Source organism: Lissotriton helveticus, chromosome 11 (assembly GCF_964261635.1).
Source record: "Lissotriton helveticus chromosome 11, aLisHel1.1, whole genome shotgun sequence".
In the NCBI taxonomy this organism is placed as follows: Eukaryota; Metazoa; Chordata; class Amphibia; order Caudata; family Salamandridae; genus Lissotriton; species Lissotriton helveticus.
Window position 1 is genome coordinate 1078081762 of NC_136072.1, and position 19706 is coordinate 1078101467.

At 47.7% G+C, this 19706-nt stretch overlaps 1 protein-coding gene across 4 annotated transcripts in view; it reads right to left on the reverse strand.

Moving 5' to 3' along the window:
* Positions 1 to 19706, reverse strand: part of CIT (citron rho-interacting serine/threonine kinase) — a 1315032-nt gene that overhangs the window by 237935 nt on the left and 1057391 nt on the right. For all 4 annotated transcript variants that reach the window (XM_078667654.1, XM_078667653.1, XM_078667652.1 and 1 more), the window contains 2 exons: positions 16566 to 16701; positions 5442 to 5581 (listed from right to left, as the gene is read on the reverse strand). In XM_078667654.1, coding sequence (XP_078523780.1) covers positions 5442 to 5581; positions 16566 to 16701 — 276 coding nt within the window. The remainder of the gene's footprint in view (positions 1 to 5441; positions 5582 to 16565; positions 16702 to 19706) is intronic.

Consider the following 19706-nt stretch of genomic DNA (forward strand, 5'->3'; position numbering starts at 1 on the left):
AATGTCCTACATGGTGCAGGTGGTGTTGCAGGGTGTAGAGTGAATACGGAAAACATTTTGCCTATACATTTTTTTCAGTTGTTTATGGATTATGTATTTTTGGATGAGCTTGTTACGCAGACTAATTTATATGCTCAACACTATTTGAGGAACAACATTGTCAGACTTAAGCCCACCTCAAGAACCACCCGGTGGACTCCCACTGTTCTGCATAAGTTGAATAAATTCCTGGTTTTCACTTTTTTGATGGGCTTGATAAGGAAGCCATTGGTGTTTTCATATTGGTCTACTAGTCCCTTGATGGAAACAGCTATACTTCCTGCAACCGTGAGTTATGACCAGTATTTGCTTATTCTTCGGTTGAGGAATATTGTTGATAATGCGTCAGTGTTGAAATGACATCACCCCGATTGTAACCCTCTTTTTAACATACGGCCTGTCCTTGATCATTTTGTAGATCTATTTTCAGAGATCTATGTTCCTGGGAGAGAAATAGTTGTGGATGAGTCTTTAGTCCTGTTCAAGGACCGTTTGATTTTTAGGCAGTACATTCCTAGCACGAGGGCACGTTATGGAATTAAGATGTATATGCTCTCAGAGTAGGACTGGCTATGAATATAATTTTAGGGTGTACACCAATAGGGATTCCAGTATTGACCCACCTGTTGTCTGTTCACTTTCAGACTTAGTAGGAAAATTGTGTGGGAACTTATCGGAGGACGTTTTAACAAAGATCATCATTTATATGTAGATAACTTCAACATTGCTGTGCAATTGTTCAAAGTGGACACTGTAGCTTGTGGCACAATCTGCTCTAACTAAAAAGGTTACGCAAAAGAGATTGTTTGCATAAAACTTGAGAAGGGCGAGAGCAGTGCCTCACATAGCGATCAACTTCTGGCTGTGACATTTTCTAAAAGGAGCAATGTCTACATGCTGACTACCATCCATGATGAAAGTACTTCACATGTGATTGGGGTCAGGTGGCTAAAGTGTACAAACCTGTGTGCATTTTTGACAACATTAATCCCATGAGAGGTGTCGATTAGAGTAGACCAGAGGTTGGAACCCTACACTGCTGTTCGTAAGGCTTACGTTTAGTGTAAGAAGTTGGCTAACCATTTAGCAACCTTTAAGGCTTTTGTTGTATTTAAGGATTGTTCTCCAGGGTCAAAGATGACATTTGTTCTGTTTCAGAAGAATATGCCACATTGCCTCACATGCTTTTGTAACGCATGCCATTACAACGCAGTCATTTCAACAACTGCGTTGTAACAACGCATGCCGTAACAACGCATGCCATTCCAACGCAAGTCGGAACAATGACTTATTCTAGGGGGGAGCTGGATGTTGGAGTAGTATAACTTACTATTCCAACTCCAGTCGGGGCAACAGTAAGGAAGGTATTGGATTTTAAATCCAACACCTTCCAACCTATAGAGCAAGTCGTTGTTCCAGCTTGCGGAGTCATGGCATGCGTTGTAACAGCACAGTCGTTGTAACAACAGTGTTGTAATGGCATGCTGTGTTCCAGATTCGTGGTAAACGATGTTTACCGTTTCAGAAGTCTGTGATAGGTAGCCTTTTAGATGTGGAATAGGCAAGAGTTATTAGAGTTGCAACGGTGGAAGATGTGGCTAGATTGAAAGATCGGCACTTTCCTGATCACCTCCTCCCAAGGACAAAACAGAAATGTGAAGTCTGTGCCCAAAGAGGTATGCAGAAGAAAAGTCGTATTTACTTCCACGAATGTCTTTCTAATCCTAGGCTGTGTGTGCACACATGTTTTAAATTGTACAACACGGAACAGAATTTTTGGTTGAAAATGTGAGCGTAAAAGTAAACTGACTGGTCTGTATCACTTCATATTTTTTGCTCAGATTTCACGGATGACATTAGTGTGATGTATTGCGTTAAAGAGCTGTTGTTTGTAGTTTTTGTTTTGTATCTACTTCCAATTGGTTCGTGTTTTCTTTTCTGTAGAAAGGAATGTGCTGGTGGTGTGCGTGGACTGTGGCTTAGCTGGTGGTGTGTGTGGACTGGTGCTTGGCTGGCGGTGTACGTGGACTGACGCTTGGCTGGCGGTGTACGTTGACTGGCGGTGAGAATGGACTGGTGCTTGGCTGGAAGTGTGAATGGACTGGCTCTTGGCAGGCAGTGTGCCTGGACTGGCGCTTGGCTGGCAGTGTGCGTGAACTGGCACTTGGCCGGTGGTGTGTGCAGACGGGTGCTTGGCTAGAGGTGTGTGTGGAGAGGCATTTGGTTGGCAGTGTGCGTGGAGTGGTATTTATCTGGCGGTGTACGTGGACTTTCGCTTGGCTGGCGGTGTGTGCATGAACTTGTGCTTGGCTGGTGGTGTGCATGGAGTGGCACTTGGATGGCGGTCTGCGTGGACTGGCGCATGGCTGGTGGTGTGCGTGGACTGGCACTTACCTGGCAGTGTGTGTAGACAGGCGTTTAGCTGGCAGTGTGTGACTAGTGACTTGTTGCAGGTCATTACACACACTGCTTGCCGAACGGCACTGCACACACTTCGTGAACCTTCAGCCGATGTGATTGCTGTGTCAGTCATATGGGTGTATGAAAGTGATGTGGCCTTGAGTGACGCTGTCTGTTAATGTGAATTTTGTAATGTGCTGTGGCCGTGGCTGGCGGTGTGAATGGTTTTTTTGTGTGTCACAAATGAAAGGTGTGCGAATGATCTGTAAAGAGTTTGGTGCCTTGCCGTAGCTTTACAGCACAAGAGTTGCGAATCATTGGTTCAGGTTTTTAACCTTTTAAATATGAACAGAGGATTTCTTTTTTATCAAATCTGTTAATAAAAATGTACGCTCTGAACCTTCACTCACCATTGTGCCAAATCCAACTAGTCTGCGTGTGTACTTGAAGAATTGTTTGGTTGTGAAGTAATATTTGTCTGTTCTGTCTTTCTCTGCCAAGGTGTACATTGTCTCTAGGAAAAACCTACCAATTCTAGATATTTTCAGAAACTAAAACCCCAGGGGAGTACATAGTGATGTCCCTCTTGTAGAGCTCAACAAGTTTTCTTACCCACAATGCCAAGAAAAACTAAAAATGTGACTAAAGTCACACATTTACTTTACATTTTTGTGACATATTCTTCCAGAATAAGAAAGAAACCACAAATTCCCTACCACCCAGTGTTCCCCCAGGTCTCCCGATTAAAATTCAACCTCACTTGTGTGGGTGGGCCAAGTGGACGCGACCGTGAAGAGCCCAAAACGTATTGTGGATTCATCAAAATTATCCATCGCAAAATGACCTGGTTTTGCAGTCATCTGCGTTTTTAGTCCCTGGACTCCTCAGGATGTCTAGTTTTCAGAAATGTCGGGGTTTGGTAGGTTTCCTTAGATGCCCGCCGAGCCCAGGACCAAAAACACAGGTGCCCTCTTGCAAAACCAGGCTGTTTTGTGAGAGATCATTTTGATGTCTCAACATTATGTTTTGGGCCCTTCCCTGTCACAGGCACTTGGCCCACCCACACAAGTGAGGAACCATTTGTATCAGGAGATCTACGGGAATGCTGGGTGGTAGGAAATTTGTGTCAGCCCAGTGATCACACAACTTTCCCACACACTGATGTGAGGAATGTGATTTTTTAAAAGCTACATTTGAGGTGGGCATTCTGGGTATGAAAACGTTGGGGGATCCAAGCAAGCCACACCCCCCTTGTCTCCCCTGGGTTTCTAGTGTTTAGAAAGGTCTGGATTTGGTAGGTTTATCTAGATGGTCGTCGAGCCGGGGACCAAAAACACAGGTGACTCCCTTGCAAATCAAGGTCTTTTTGTAATCAATCATTTTGATGTTTCCATAATACGTTTTAAGGTTGCGGGCACTAGGCATACCCACACAAGTGAGGTACCATTTCTACTGGGATACTTGGGGGAATGCTGGGTGGGTTTAAGTTTGTGGCTACCAGCAGATTTGAGAACTTTCTATTATAGAAATGTGAGGAACATGTGTTTTTTTAAGGCACATTTTGAGATTTACAAGGGATTCTGGGTAACAGAACCCGGTGAGAGCCACCCAATCCTGGAATTAAAAATATACAGGTTTGATAGGTTTCCCTAGGTGCTGGCACAGCTAGGGCCCAAATTCCACAGCTAGGCACGTTGCAAAAAAAAAAAAAAAAAAAAAAAAAAAAAGGTCAGTTTCATGTAGAAAAACGTGATGTGTTCACGATGAGTTTTGAGCAGTTTCCAGCCGTGGGCACTAGGCCTTACCCACACAATAGTGAGATACCATTTTTATCTGAAGACTTAGGGGGAACACAGAATAGCAGAACTAGTGTTTTTACCAATTAGCTTTCTATAGATAGTGTGTAAAAAACAAGTCATTTTGAACATTAGCTCGCTGATTCACATGCTAGTATGGGTACCCACAAATTTAGAGATGTGCAAATAACCACTGCTTCTAAACTTCATATTGTGTTCCCATGTCAGAAATGAATAGGGTTTCTAGTTACCCATTTTCCCCTCTTTATATTTTATCAAATGAATTGCTATATAACAGTACATAACAAAAAACCACTGCAAGGTGCAGCTCAGTTAATGGCTCTGGGTACCTCGGGTTCTTGGTGAACCTACAAGCCCTATATATCGCCGCAACCAGGTTTCAGCGGACGTAACAATATATTGCTTTAAAAAATGTGCCATAGTTAGAAGAAGTTACAAGTGAAAATTTAGGCACAAATGTCAGTTTTTTTCAACTCAATTTCAATATTTGTTTATTTGAACTGTTACTTTCTATAGGAAAACCTTGAAGGATCTACACATATGACCCCCTTCCTAAATTCAGATTTTTTTCTACTTCTTAGAAATATATATACATTTCCAGGATCCATTATTGGTTTCACACCCATTTCTACCAGTATCTGGAAATAGGTTGAAAGCACAAAAAATAGGAAAACAGGCTATGTCTCCGTAAAATGCCAAAACTGTAGAAAATGCTGGTTTCCTGTCAAAATCTGCCTATTCCTGAAAGCTAGGAAGAACGTCATTTTAGCACTGCAAACCCTCCATTAATGCATTTGCAGAGAAAATAACAGATGCTTTCTTCTGCAGCACTTTTTTCCCCATCTCCCTGCCTAAAAAATCCAAAATCTAGCTATATTTTGGCTACTTTCTCGGGTACCTTCAGAATCCTAAGGATGTTGGAAGAAAAGGATGCAAATTTGGCATGGATACCTTATGTGGACAAAATGTTACGGGGGCCTAAGCACCACAAACTACCCCAAAAAAACAAAAAAGGCTTAGCACAGTGAAGAGGGGGTGGGGACAGGGGGCTTGGGGTATGGGAGACCTAGCAGCGAAGGGGTTAACGTACAGCAATAGTTTGTTTATAAAAAGCTTGTAATTTACAACAAATGCACACCAGAGGAGACATTCCTGCATATTTCATGTGACAGCAATATCACCTACCTTTCCAGCAGCAAATAAGTGGCAGCCTTTCACAGCCTCAAACACCGTTGCAGAGATCTCAGGTTGGGCAGGAAGATGAGACTGAGCGAGCGACTGTTTCACCTTCTTGACATCAATCAAGCATAAGGCTCTCTCCTCACCTGAGGACAGAGAAGAAAGGCATCATGGCAAAACAAATCTGTGTTGGAACACATTTTTTTTTCCAAGATGGCCACAAACACCATTTCATTTAATGTGATTTCCAGACCATCGAAAGACGAAATACAAACAATACTAGTATGTGTAACTATTGCAGATACACACAAGTAATGCACAAGTTACTACTTGTGTAACGATATATCTGTAAGAGACATTAGTTAGTGATAGATTCCTTACCTTAGAATAGATACCTTAGAATATCCCCAGGCGTCAGACTGGATCCGGGAATTTTTGCGTAGCAGTACCCTTGCGCGTCGGTAGGCGTCGTCTGCGGCTCCGCGTCAGTCGTCGGCGTCGTGGGAGCCGTGATGACATCGTCCGAGTACTTAGACGCCGCCTCCGCGTGCTGACGTCAGTTCTTGGACACAGCTTTTCCGCGCCAGAAACGCAGAGCTATGCTAAAAACCAACACTGGTGCCTTGAAACTAGGGCCCTGAAAGGGGATGTCCTTAACCCTAGATATCGGTTCGCAGAACGGGGAGGATGGGCGGGTCGGTAAGGAATCTATCACTAACTAATGTCTCTTACAGATATATCGTTACACAAGTAGTAACTTGTGCATCTGAAAGAGACACGTTAGTGATAGATTCCTTACCTTAGAATAGATACCCAAGCAATACCAACCCCGGTGGTGGATCTGCAAACCAATAATCACACCAGAAAGTCCTGGAGGACGGAACGGCCAAAGAAGCCATCCCTCCGGACTTGACTGTCCAGGCAGTAGTGTCTTGCAAACATGTGCAGCGAGGCCCACGTAGCTGCCTGGCAAATGTCCTGCAAGGGCACCCCCCGGCCCAGGGCAGTTGTAGTCGCCGTGGCTCGGGTGGAGTGAGCCCGCAATCCAACAGGGGGCTCCTTTTTCGCCAAGGAGTAACATGCCTGGATACACAAGATGATCCACTGAGAGATGGTCCTCTTGTGCACCTCTTTCCCCTTCTTAGCGCCCGCGAAACCAACAAAGAGCTGGTCATCCACCCAGAACTGGCGTGTGAGATCCAAATAGAATGAAAGCGCACGTTTTGGGTCCAGACGGTGGAGCCGCTCTTCCTCTTTAGAGGGATGCGGTGGCGGGAAGAAGGTGGGCAAGGTGATAGACTGCCCGATGTGGAAAGCCGTGACAACCTTGGGCAGGAAAGATGGCTTAGTACGCAATACAACCTTGTCCGGATGGACAGAAAGGAAGGGAGGAGTACAAGAAAGGGCCTGGAGCTCACTCACTCTCTTGGCATAGGTGATGGCTACCAGGAAAGCAGTCTTAAGAGTAAGAAGACAGAGAGGACAGTTGTGAAGTGGCTCAAAGGGAGCGCACATCAGAAATGTAAGAACAAGGTTCAAGTCCCACTGAGGCATCACAAACGGAACAGGAGGAAACGTGTGTGTGATGCCTTTCAGAAAGCGATTTACAATAGGGGACTTGAACAAAGAAGGTTTATCAGGCAGCCTCAGAAAGGCTGAAAGGGCAGAAAGGTAGCCCTTGATAGTGCCCAGAGCAGAGCCCTGCTGGGCAAGAGAAAGAAGGAAGAGAAGAACCTCAGAGAGAGGGGCAGCAAGAGGATCCACAGCCTTTGCTGTGCACCATGCCACAAATCTGTTCCACCTGCAGGCGTATACCGACTTTGTGGAGGGATGCCTGGCTGCCAGAATGACATCACAGACTTCAGGAGGCAAGTCAAATGGCCTCAACTGTCGCCGCTCAATATCCAAGCATGGAGGTGGAGACTGGACAGGTTCGGGTGGAGGACCGTCCCCTGCTGCTGCGACAGAAGGTCCTCCCGAAGAGGCAGACGAACCGGGGGATCGACTGACATACTGAGTAGCTCTGGATACCAGTACCTTCGTGCCCAGTCCGGAGCCACAAGGATGACTTGGGCCCGGTCACGCTTGATCTTCTTCAGCACTCTGGGCAGAAGTGGTATAGGCGGAAAGGCGTACAACAGACCGCAACTCCACTCGCGACGAAAAGCGTCTCCGAGCGAGTGCCGCCTTGGAAATTCCAACACGCAGAACTGATGACATTGCGCGTTCTCTTCTGTGGCGAATAGATCTAACCAAGGCTCTCCCCATCGCAGAAAGAGGCCTTGCGCCACATCCGAGTTCAGACGCCATTCGTGATCCATCATGCACCGACGGCTGAGCTCGTCCGCCCTGGTGTTCAGAGAACCTGCCAGGTGTTGAGCCACCAGGGTCACGCCCTGGCGTTCCAGCCACTGCCAGAGGCGCAGAGCCTCCTGGCAAAGGGTCCACGACCCCACCCCGCCCTGTTTGTTGCAGTACCACATGGCGGTGGTGTTGTCCGTGAACACTTGCACTACACTCCCCCGGACAGAGGGGATGAATGCTTTCAGTGCTAGACGAATCGCCCGCAACTCCAAAAGGTTGATGTGGAGCCGGGCCTCCGCCGGAGACCAGAGGCCTCTGATCTCCGCCTCTCCCATGTGGCCCCCCCCAGCCCTGGAGGGACGCGTCCGTCACAACTACGTGCTCCGGTTGGGCTAGGGGGAGGGATCTGCCGCTGACCCAATCGCGGTCCGTGAGCCACCACTGCAATTGTCGTGCAGTGCCCTCTGAGATCTGGACATGATCGGACAGGTTGCCCTGATGTTGCGCCCACTGGAACTTCAGGTCCCATTAAAGAGTCTGCATATGCCATCTGGCATGTGTCACCAGCAGGATGCAGGAGGCCATCAGGCCTGAAGCCGGAGGGTCATCCTGACCGAAACCCGGGATAGAGGCTGAAAGATCGGAATCATAGCCTGAATATCCCAGACTCGCTACTCAGGAGGATAAACCCGAAACAGCGTCAAATCCAGAACCACTCCGATGAAGGGGTGCTTTTGAGAGGGACTCAGGTGCGACTTCGGCACGTTGATGGAGAACCCCAGCAAATGCAGGTCGGTCGGTCGTAGTCTGGAGGAGGTTGACTACTGCCTGGGCTGAGCCCGCCTTCAACAACCAGTCGTCGAGGTAGGGGATGACTGGCACACCTGATCTGCGCAGGTGAGCTGCCACCACCGCCATCACCTTCGTGAACACCAGAGAGGCACTGGTGAGGCCGAAGGGGAGCACGGCAAACTGAAAATGCTCCTGGCCTACCGTGAACCGCCGGTGGGCCGGCAGGACAGAGATGTGAAAATAAGCGTCCTGCAAGTCCAATGCCACCATCCAGTCTCCAGAGTCGATGGCAGACAGGACCTGAGCCAGAGTCAGCATTTTGAATTTCTCCCGCCGGAGGAAGCGATTCACGTCCCAGAGGTCCAAGATGGGACACAGGCCCCCCTTGCCCTTCTTGGGGACCAGAAAGTAGTGGAAATAACAACCACTCCCTACTTCCTGCTCGGGAACGTTCTCAATGGCCCCCTCGGCCAAGAGGGCCGTAACTTCCTGCCGGAGAAGGTCCAAATGATCCCCCGACATGCGGTGGCACCGAGGGGGAATGGCTGAAGGACCAAGGACTGAAGAGGAAGGGAGTAACCGTTGCTGATTATCTGCAGCACCCACTTGTCTGATGTAATTTCGCACCAGTGGTGGAGGTGGTAGCGGACCCTGCCACCCACCGGCGTGGGGTGCTCCCTGAAGCTCGGATTAGGAAGGCTTGGAGTTGGAAGCAGAGGGGTAGAGGTGGACTGACCCGCACACTAGTTCCCAGACCCGCCCCTGCGGAAGACACGGCCGTGGCGAGGCTGCTTCTGCACAGGCTTGTTGGAGGAGCGTGCCTGGGTGCCTCTGCCCTGGCCACGAAAGGAACAAAACCCAGGAGTGGCAGGGTTCTTCGTAGAAAGACCCAAGGACTTGGCCGTGGCCCGTGAGTCCTTAAAACGTTCCAGTGCACTGTCGGCCTTATCGCCAAAGAGGTGGGAGCCATCAAAGGGCACGTCCATGAGCGAGCCCTGGACATCGAGCGAGAACCCAGTCAAATGCAAACAGGCGTGGCGCTGCAACACCACAGTCGTGGAAATTGCCCTGCCCAATGAAAGGGCCTTGTTAAAGGAGAAGTTTATGGAGAAGTGTGGCTCACTGGTTAGAGGCGGCAGACCCGTAAGCAGAGAACGGCCCGGGACCAGGGTTCGATTCCCGACGCGGCAGGGTCGTGGACCAGGGTCAGCAGGACTCGATAATTCTCGCCTCGGTGCCTACTCTAGTCAGAAACCACACTCGGCAACTCTGGGCATCAGCTTGCCTCATCTTCACAACGGCCCCCCCAGACCGCCGGGGATGCTTGGTCGCACCTTAGAGATACCCATCAGGGACCATCTCTCAGGGTGAGCCAGGACGGGTTCCCCAGCGGTCGAAGCGTGGAGATACTCCTCCGGGAGTCGATTCCTAGCGCTATATAAACCCGCAATTCAAATTAAATTAAAAAGGAGAGAAAGGGCTCAGATGTGACTGACCTAGGCTGCAAAGTTTCCGTAAGGATATCATTTTGGTCTTGAATGAAGGCAGCTGCAAACCCAAGACCTCAGGTGCCCATTGAACCTGTACTGCAAATGATGCACTGAGCTTTTGTAATCTTGTAGTGTGACATTGGTTGAGATTGGGCTGAAGTCAGTTTGGTGTTCGGCATCGGAATCAGCAACAGTTCTTCCAGTACTGATGGCGCCTGAACCAGCGTTGAGTTGGAAGGTCTCAGTAAAATGTCTTGAAACCAGAGTGTCTGATCCCTTTGGACCAGAGTCGGTCTAAAGGGATCGGACAGCGATGAGGACAGATCTATGGCCACCTGACTGGAGGTCACTATGGATTCTTTGAGGCATAAAGGTGCATCAGAGGGAGCCAGAAGTGCACCAGAAATCTGCAGCTTGGTGGCTTAAAGCCTGAGAAATTCTGGATGTACAGGGATCAGTTGGGGAATCAGATTTGTGACTGGAGTCTCAGACGGATTTGCATCATGAAAATGTCCGGCTTTCTCTCTAGATACAGAGTGGCAGAAAGGGTCGGGACACACTTCAATTTTTTGTGTGTTTGCATAAGGACCTTGATTTCAACTTACTGTAGGACTTTGACCGCAAATTTAACCTCTCATGGGAATGGCCTTGGGAGCGGGATTGAGTCCCCAAAATGAATTCGAGCAGAATTTATGCGAGTGCCATGACCTGTTATGTTTTTACAGGTCTCCTCCCAATTATTGCCCCCTTTTGTACTGCTAGCTGCTGGTTTTTCGACTCAGAGTGCACCAAGGCCTGCTAACCAGACCTCAGTGCCAATGCTCAGACCCATTACAAAAGGTATATCGAATTGGATGTCCCCAATTGGCAAGGTATGTTATGTTATATCCATTTGTAGCGCGCTAGGATACTCGTGAGTTTCCCGGCGCGATGCCAGAGGGGTACAAGGAGAAGCTATCAAGCAAAGAAGTGAGTCTTAAGTTTCCTTTTAAACACAGCTGGGTCCTGGATGGACCGCAAAGCAAGGGGGAGGGCATTCCAGGCTGCACTTGTCTTCACCACAAGAGAGCTACCACCCACCCTCTGGAGCTTGAAGCGCGGAACCCGAGCCAAGCGCAGGGACTTAGATCGGAGCGCCCGCGAAGGAAAGTAAAAGGAGAAGCGCCTCTGAAGATAAAGGGGGCCATAACCATGGAGAGCACGGTGGGCCAAAACCAGAGATTTGAACTTGACCCTGTCAGCGACAGGCAACCAGTGAAGAGAGAGCAACTGGAGAGCCACACTATTCCTCGTCGTAATGCCCAATAACAATCTGGCCGCCGCATTTTGGACCACCTGGAGTTTTTTAACAGGTAGCTAGGGGCGCCAGCATAGAGTGCATGGACGTAATCCAAGCGTGATAGAATCAAAGCACATGTGACAGTTTCTCTTGCTGCTTGCGGAGGAGTGGGAAAAAAATCCTCAGAGTCTTGAGGAGGGGGAAACAGCATCCGGCCAGTTTCTTAACATGTGTTGTAAAAGAGAGACTCTCATCAAACCACATTCCCAGGTTTTTAGCGGGCTGTCCCAAAGAGAGAGGGGTAGAGGAGAGTCAGGAGGCCACAGCTGCTCACGGAAGTCAGCAGGAAACTTGCCATAGAGCAGAATCTCGGATTTTTGTTCATTGCCCTTAAGTTTTGCATCGGCCAGCCATTTAAAGATGGAAACTAAGCGCTGTTGCGCCGCTGAGATGGAATAAGATGTTTTGTCCCAGGTAAACAGCAACTGCGTATCGCCCGCATAGGCCATCACCTTAGCCCCAAGTTCCTCTGCCAGATACATCAATAGCGTAACATAAATGTTAAAGAGGAGCGGGCTAAGGGAGGAGCCCTGCGGGACTCCAGTGGTACCCAACTGAGGGGAGGAGGAGAAAGGAGGAAGCCAAATCTGCTCAACCCGCTTCTCCAGGAAAGACCCAAGCCAACCCCAAACAGCTCCCGATACACCAATCTCTGCAAGTCGGGCCAAGAGAAGAGCATGTGGGACCGTAATGAACGCCGCCGAGAGGTCCAGCAAAATTAATGTTGCCCTCCCGCCGGCGTTGAGGCACTCCCGGATAGCCTCTGCCACCTCTACTAAAACAGTCTCAGTGCTGTGGGAGGCCCGGAACCATGATTGAGCTGGGTGCAGAAGCGCCTCAGTCTACACATATTCTTTAAGTTGTTTATTGACCACCTTCTCACAGACCTTGGCAATAGCCGGAAGGAGAGAGATGGGCCGGTAATTCCCTGGATTGATTTCTTAAGAAGAGGCAAGATCTTCGCCTGCTTCCACCCCTAAGGAACAGCCGCTGTCTGGAGAGACAGTTTAACAATACAGTTCACCTCTGTATGCACACTCTCTGCCACAGCTGCCAAAAGCCTGGCCGGGCAGGAGTCCGAAGGAGAGCCGGACTTGAGCCCCCTGAGGAATTTAAGAGATTCCAGGGGGTCGACTGCTCTAAATGCTGACAGAGAGCAGGTGGAAGCGGCAGGTTGCACCGCCAAAGGCCCTACATGGCAGCCATTACCAGAATGAAATGTAGCCTGGATGGCCTGAATTTTATCAAGTGCTGACTTACTTATAAGTCACAAGTAAATGGTACCGAAGGCATGTAAGACGGCGTCCATCCAGGGTTGCAGCACTGTTTGTGCCACCTTAAGTGTGACAAAGGAAAACATTCTCCCAGCCTGCCAATGCTTGTTCGACTTCGCCATTTCAACTAATGGCAAAGCCACTACTCCCTTACCAATATATGCAAGTCTCCCTTAAGGAAGGCCTACAGAGCCACATGACATGGAGCTGTTTATTGTTAGGCAAGACATTTTGGGTTATACAGCTGGGTCCAGTGGCTTAGTGGACTAATCAGTCCACTGTAGGCGCCTGTGTTTCTCCTCATGGCCGCAGGTTCAAATCCAGGCAGGACTACTCAGCCTTTCATCCTTCTGAGGTCGATAACATGAGTACCACTGAGTTGTGTAACAATATCAATCTGCTGTTCAGCAGCAAGATACCCTTCTGGGTGAATATGTGCTATAAAAATACATGTTACGTTATGCTATGTTATATATGTCTTAGCACCAAAACACTTAAAGTTGTCATTTTGCTGAGGAAAAGTTAGTAGCCCAATTGGCTAATATAGGGTTAGCGGTTGGCATCCCAGCCTGGCTAATTTCTGAATGGGACTACCTAACTAGGTACTGTAAGGTATCAAATTAATGATGGCATTAAATCCCCGACCTGGTGCCCAAGTCGAAACTGATGTCACTATTAAAATTAAGAAACTTATAGAAAGTTACAATTCTGTGCCCCAGCTGGTCCAGTGGCCTCACATAGGCTCTGGCACAAACAGCTTTCGGCCCGCCTGGGGAGATGTGTTAACAACTCCCAGGCTTAGGAACAAAGGCAGTTGCCAGAGAGTGAGGTGTGACCTCCTCTAACAGAAAGGCCACTCTGGATGTTAGCCCAAAAGGTGAGATTCAAAGGGAGGCTGAAAATAACACTCCTGAGCAGACTGCCTTTTGTTCATGCAGACAAGTTGGAGACAGGGAGAGAGAGAGGGAAACCCAGCCCCAAATCGGTTTTCCCATGGGCATATAGCCCTTAGGTAGACACACCTCTGGGGTGTGCTACCAAGCTCCTTACAGTTGAGGGAAGGCCCAACATCTTGAAAGCGGCAAGAATGTTGCACTCTGGGATTGCCTGATGTCACAAATCACTGGAACTTTATCACCAAAGAAGAGGAAATCTACTAGCCCATTGGCTAGTGACCATGCTGTCACTTTGAGGCAATTTCCCATAAATGAGCACCCCGGGCACTGGATCTCGGTATACATTGGATTTGGAGCAAGGACCAAAGAAGGATTGCCCTACAGCCTTTGAAGCTGCACGAAGAGCGACTGCACTGTCGGAAGGACTGCAACAGCTGCACATTAGGCTAGTGAATTTTGACTGAGCCTGTGGCTCCCGGCACAGGGGAAAAGTTGATTCCCAGATCAGAGCAGTGACTTCAAGGATCAGTTTGCTGATCCCCTGGAACCAGCTCCAGGGACCAAAGAGCTGAACAAGCCCAAACTAGAAAGTTGGTAGCTAACACAGAGGTTTTGCCAAAACCTGCCTCCGGGAGCCCAAAGTGACTGATCCACGACAGCCAAAAGTGATACCCAAGTCTGATAGACTCAGGAGTGCCGTCAGAGACTAGATTAGTCAACCAAGAGAGACACTTTCCCCCACCAAGGATTTTCGCTATGACCACTGTGTTGCGAGATTGGTAGCCGAGCTGGCCTTTAACTATCTCAAAGAGGACCACGTGGGACCCTGAGATCCATGGCCAAAGTCACCCCACCTCACATGTGGACCGAGGACCGAGGACTCACCCTTGTCAACCGCACAACACCAGAAGCATCTTTTCTCTTGTATCCCCAGCATCAGGACCACTCCGTTATCATCTATGGCGGTTGTTTTCTAAAGGCTGGAACTGGACTTGAAAAGGTTCTGGTGGTCAGGTAACTTGTCAAAATTAACCTTACAGGCCTCCTACATCTCTGCCCTGTCAGATTTGGTCGCCCAAGTTGGGCCGGAATTGCTGAACAAACTCTTTCAAACTTTTCAAAAGTTTACAAACTTGTTGATCAACACTTGTTTGCAGTTGAATTGAAAGTTATTTAATGCTTTAAAAATCTAGATCTCCGGAACCCTCCGGTGGGTTTTGATGATTAAGGACTCTAAAAATTAAATAACATATGCTGTATTTTTAGAAATTGTTTTTGTGTCTCTTGTTGCTTGACTTTCTCATTCCACTGTTTGGGCCGTTGAATGCTTTACACAAAGTTCCTTTGTCAAGCCTTGCTGCTTGAAGTCATAGTTAACCAGGGTTGAGCACAAGGGCACATTTATCGCACTACTTCGAATTGTGTCCCGAGCCCAGACACCAGAGATGCATGTTGTATGGGTCTGTCATGGCAAGGTCTTAAACCTGTTGTTTTAGGACGGGACACTGTTCCCTCGCACACTGAATTTAGTGTGCAAGTCAGCGAAAGAACAAAATCCGGAGCTCTGGCTCTGTATCAGAAAGCATGCAGAGAAAGAAATTGATGTCAGCATGGGGTAGTGGCATTTATATGCACCTCCACTAACTTCTAGGGCAGTACGGAGCTGCACGACACCACCTAGCCATGTGTGGGAGCATTGCTGGAAAAAAGGTTTCAAATATATTTTAGCGCCTGCTGTGTATTCTGTAGGGAGGCATCTGTGGTTAGAAGAATACACCAGAAAATACATCTAGGAAATTAACTTTTTTAAGTGGAAAAAAGGATAATCCTGTGCTAGTGTGTTTCCATACATACTGTAGGTCAATGAACAGAACAAAGAACTTTGAAAGTAATGCATTGCTCACTGGAAGACAGTGAAAGTAGTGAAGTTTGGGAAGACAGAGTTACATTTCATAAAAGTAGTACAGCTCTTGCATGCACACTCCAGGTCATCTGTTTTCCAACATTATGGCAACTAGTTACTTCCATATAGACTGAATTGATAAAAGTGAAAGTCAACAAGAGCTACAAGGAAGGCAATTTTACTCTCTAGTTCAAAAGCAATAGGTTTTTCTGCAGTTCGTATAGGTGATGGAAACTGGATATAACGGCAATTAACCTGGGTTAGTAACAACAGGGATACAGTATTCTTAAAACTTAGGTTCAGACTGCAGAAACCCAAAAGGGGCAAATTGCGATTTCCAAAAGCCACAAAGTGGGAGACCGGTGCTCCTCCCCTTGCTCCACACCATCATTTCCCTCTCATCAGAGTTCAGCTTTAACCACTGCCTCAACATACACTTAAGTACAGCTAAGAGTTTGAAATAATTTGCTGACACACCCTGGTTATCCTTATATGGTTGCATGCTCTCATGCCTACAACCCCCTTGCGAAACATGTACCAATACATTTACCTACCAGCAGTGGGTCTTATGACCTCAATGGAGAAGGCAATATAGGCTATTTCCATGCAGTCCTAGATTGCCTTGGCCCCAATAAACAGGGACTAATGATCCAATCTGTCACACCAACTGCTGCATGAACTTCATAACAAACCACCATTAATATAACTTACAAAGCATACATGTAGAGATTACTGTATCAGGAGAAACTGAAAACGTATCTAATTTGCATGCTAAACAAAATATATCAAATCAAATGCAAAACAAAAGGCTTCCACTGTCAAGACTGCAAACTCATTTAAATAAGACTGAAGAGGAGAAAGAAGTTAAGGGTATATCTGAAATAAACATTGGGAAAAGTTTATGGTAGAGAAGAGGCTTTCAAATTTTACAGGGTAGATAAAGAGAGACTTAGTTCGCATTGGAGGTCTGTGGGTGTTGCTACAAGGCCACTTATGAGACAACTTAAGCTTCCGTCATGAACAGACAAGAAGGACCTCTTTCTCAGCACAGCCTAAAATGCACCCACACATTTTTCAACAACTCCAAACAGTCCCACAAGAAGCAGATAAACTCTTCCCATAGGCCTCGCACCTGCAATAAAGAGCAGCTTCTCCAGCTCCTTGATGATGTGGATCTGGAAAACAGCACCAACTCCAGGGATGTGTGTCAGAGCATTCTTCAGTACATTCAAGGTATAGAGGCCTTCTTCGGCCCCCACAAGAACAATCTGCACATAGAAATACACACTGATTAGCCTTGGATGAGAATCTATGAAACAGAAGCAAAAATACTTTAGTTTCATATATTCTCTCATATAAAGAACTTGCTTTCCAAATATTGTAATAAAACAAAACTCATTTTGTTGAGCACAGTATAGCCCAATGAGGCCACAGGCTCCATACAGTCCAACATTCCTTTTATAGAAAGAAAGTATGTAATTTCCTAGATATTAGCAGAGCAATGGTTAGAAACACAGATAACCACGGCAATATCTTAGTTAATTGTATTCTGGCACAGTGCTGTTCATTTTCATTTTGCACATAGGGCTCAATAATTCTATTCAGCTAGTTTTAAGGGATACACGATAAAGCAGAAGAACAGAAAGAATCTGGACAAACTCACACTATGAAGTAAAATGAGAAAAGTAGGTGTCCCAGTTTCATGGTAAATAATTTGACCACTAGACTAGATTATCTCACCAACAAAGCATTACAACATTTAATCAAGGATCAAGTTATAGCAAACTGAGAAATGAAGAAATAATTTTTTTAAACAAAGTAACAAGTTATCAAACCAAATGTTTTACTGTACTCCTTAATTAGAGACTATTTCCAGTTAGCTCAGGAGATTCCCTGCCCCTTAACTGACATATTGTGTGCAGTTTTAGGTAATGCACACATTACAGCACAGAAGTTGAGCGTCCATCTTCTGGAAATGGGATGCAAGAGTCAGGGAGACAAGATGGCCAAATTCTCTAGGAATGCCCTCCTGTGTTTCCCTCACAAACATTAAGGCTTCATCTAGAGAAGAGGTCTTCAAACCTTTGGATGCCGAGATCCCCCCTGTCAACATTCTGAGGTGTAAGGACCACCTCCTGACAAAAAAGTCTAAACCTGTAGGCAGGGCTACTGGAATTATGAGGCAGGTGAGGACCAAATTACACGACAGGCTTGACTAAATTGTGTGGGAAGAAAATGTAAATAATGTTATGTGATGCCGCGTATTTTGGGATAGCATTGCTCCATTATTGTGAAATCAATTTTTTACACACAGTAACACTGAGGAAAGATTACACCCCATCAGTACCTGTTTATAACCAAAATACAGCAATTAACATCAGAAAGGTTTCTAATCAACCTTTGTAAAGGGCCTTCCACTCCACAGCAGTACGTGCTGCCATATTAGAAGCTCACCTGGCCCTGGCTGGGAGAAGCAGGAGTCCCTTAAAACCCTGGCGGTTTTGTGCTCAATTGTACAAGTTATTTACCTGCGGTAACAATGGATCTGGTAGAGACGATTCTAGTCGCAGCTTCCTTAACGTAGAACTATCCTCAGGCATGAGACTGAATCCGGATAACTTTTTGCCACAGCATCCTTGCGTGCCGGGGGGACGGCACCACGTGACTCCGCCCTGACGTCGTCCGCGTTCGTGACGTCAGCGCGGATACATAAGTCCCACCCCGGCGTGCCTACGTCAGTTTTCTTCGGAGAACTTTTCCGCGACAACGCGGAGCCATCACAAACAAAAACTGTGAGACTACTGGAACTTTGTGCAAAAAAAACAACTGAACCGAAAGGGAAGAAACCAATGGTGAGGAACAGCACCATCTAGAACAGTGCCAGGCACAATGACACCAAAAGACATGGAATGAAAGAATAGAGTACAGCACGGCAAAGCAAGCCTGCAAATAAATACAACAACCTCCCCGGAGCAGAAAACATGTGAAAAGTTGCACAGCAGACAAAGTCCATTGCCCAGAACAGAGAAGGGTACCAAGCCCAGAACGGAAGAGTAACGACGACAATTCATCCCCAGCTAACACCAGCAGGGAGAAACATATCCTGAAAAGGGGCTAAGGGTCGAGACCCAGCCAAGGGACCTCGACCCAGAGGAGTCAGAAGTGCAAGGAACGAAAGGAAGAAGAGCACGAGCAGCCCCACACTGGAGACCAGGGTGCAGAGGTACCCACGAACCCACCAACCAATCAACAGAAAGGAAGGAATGGAGCAAACAACAAGACGAGCATCCCCTAGGGAGAGAGTAAGAAAAGGCACTCGCAGAGGACAACCACCCAGAGGTAGGCGAGAGCCGAAGACCAAGAAAGTACTCACAGAACGGGGAGGAAAGGCCGGTCCTGAAGGAATCTGCTGCTAGCATCGTCTCTACCAGATACATTGTTACCGAAGGTAAGTAACTCATGCATCTGATAGAGACTAGAATAGATACCCTAGACATACCCAAGGGGAAGGAGGGTCTGCGAGAGGACCTCTCCAGCACGGACGAGCACAAGACCCCAACAGGGGACCAGTCAGAGGGACAGGGAAAATAGCCCAGTCCTCCCCAACAGGCGATGAGTCACAGGGACAGGGGAATAGCCCAGTCTCCCCTAAGCAGAAGAGAACCTCAGCATCGTGGAAGAACACTGGCCCCACAGGGGATGTGTTATAACAACAAAAGAGGCAGCCCAGTCCTCACCAAGCAGGAGAAAGCATGGTCAATACGAAAGGAGGCCAGTACACCCCAAGCCCAGGCAAAGTACCAGGGACCTTCACCGGAGGCCCCAGAGGTACAGGCAACGCAGAGCAGTACCGAGGAAGAAGAGCAACCCAGACTCCAAGGAGAAGGGGTAGAAACGAAGACAAGAGCACTCCACCGGAAACACACCCAGTGAAGAGGCCAGCTGAATCCATCACAGCTGGAAGTCAACAGGCCAGACAGAACAGCGCCTCAGCAATAAGGCAGGCACGAGAAGAAAAACATAGCCTCACAAGGCTCCTGCAAAACAAGAAGAAGGGGCGCCAGACCCCACACCAAGGCCCTTGGCCGTAGACCAGAAGAGCAGGCGGGCGCAGCTGGACTCTGACAAGCGCCACGAAACGGAACGCCCAGACCACATCTGCCTTCAACAACGTTGAGGTCAGAACAAATCCCGAACAAAGCCAGAAGGAGACCACTTCGGACAGAACTGATCCTCGCAGAAGAGCAACCAGCCGGAAGAGAAGAGGAGAAAC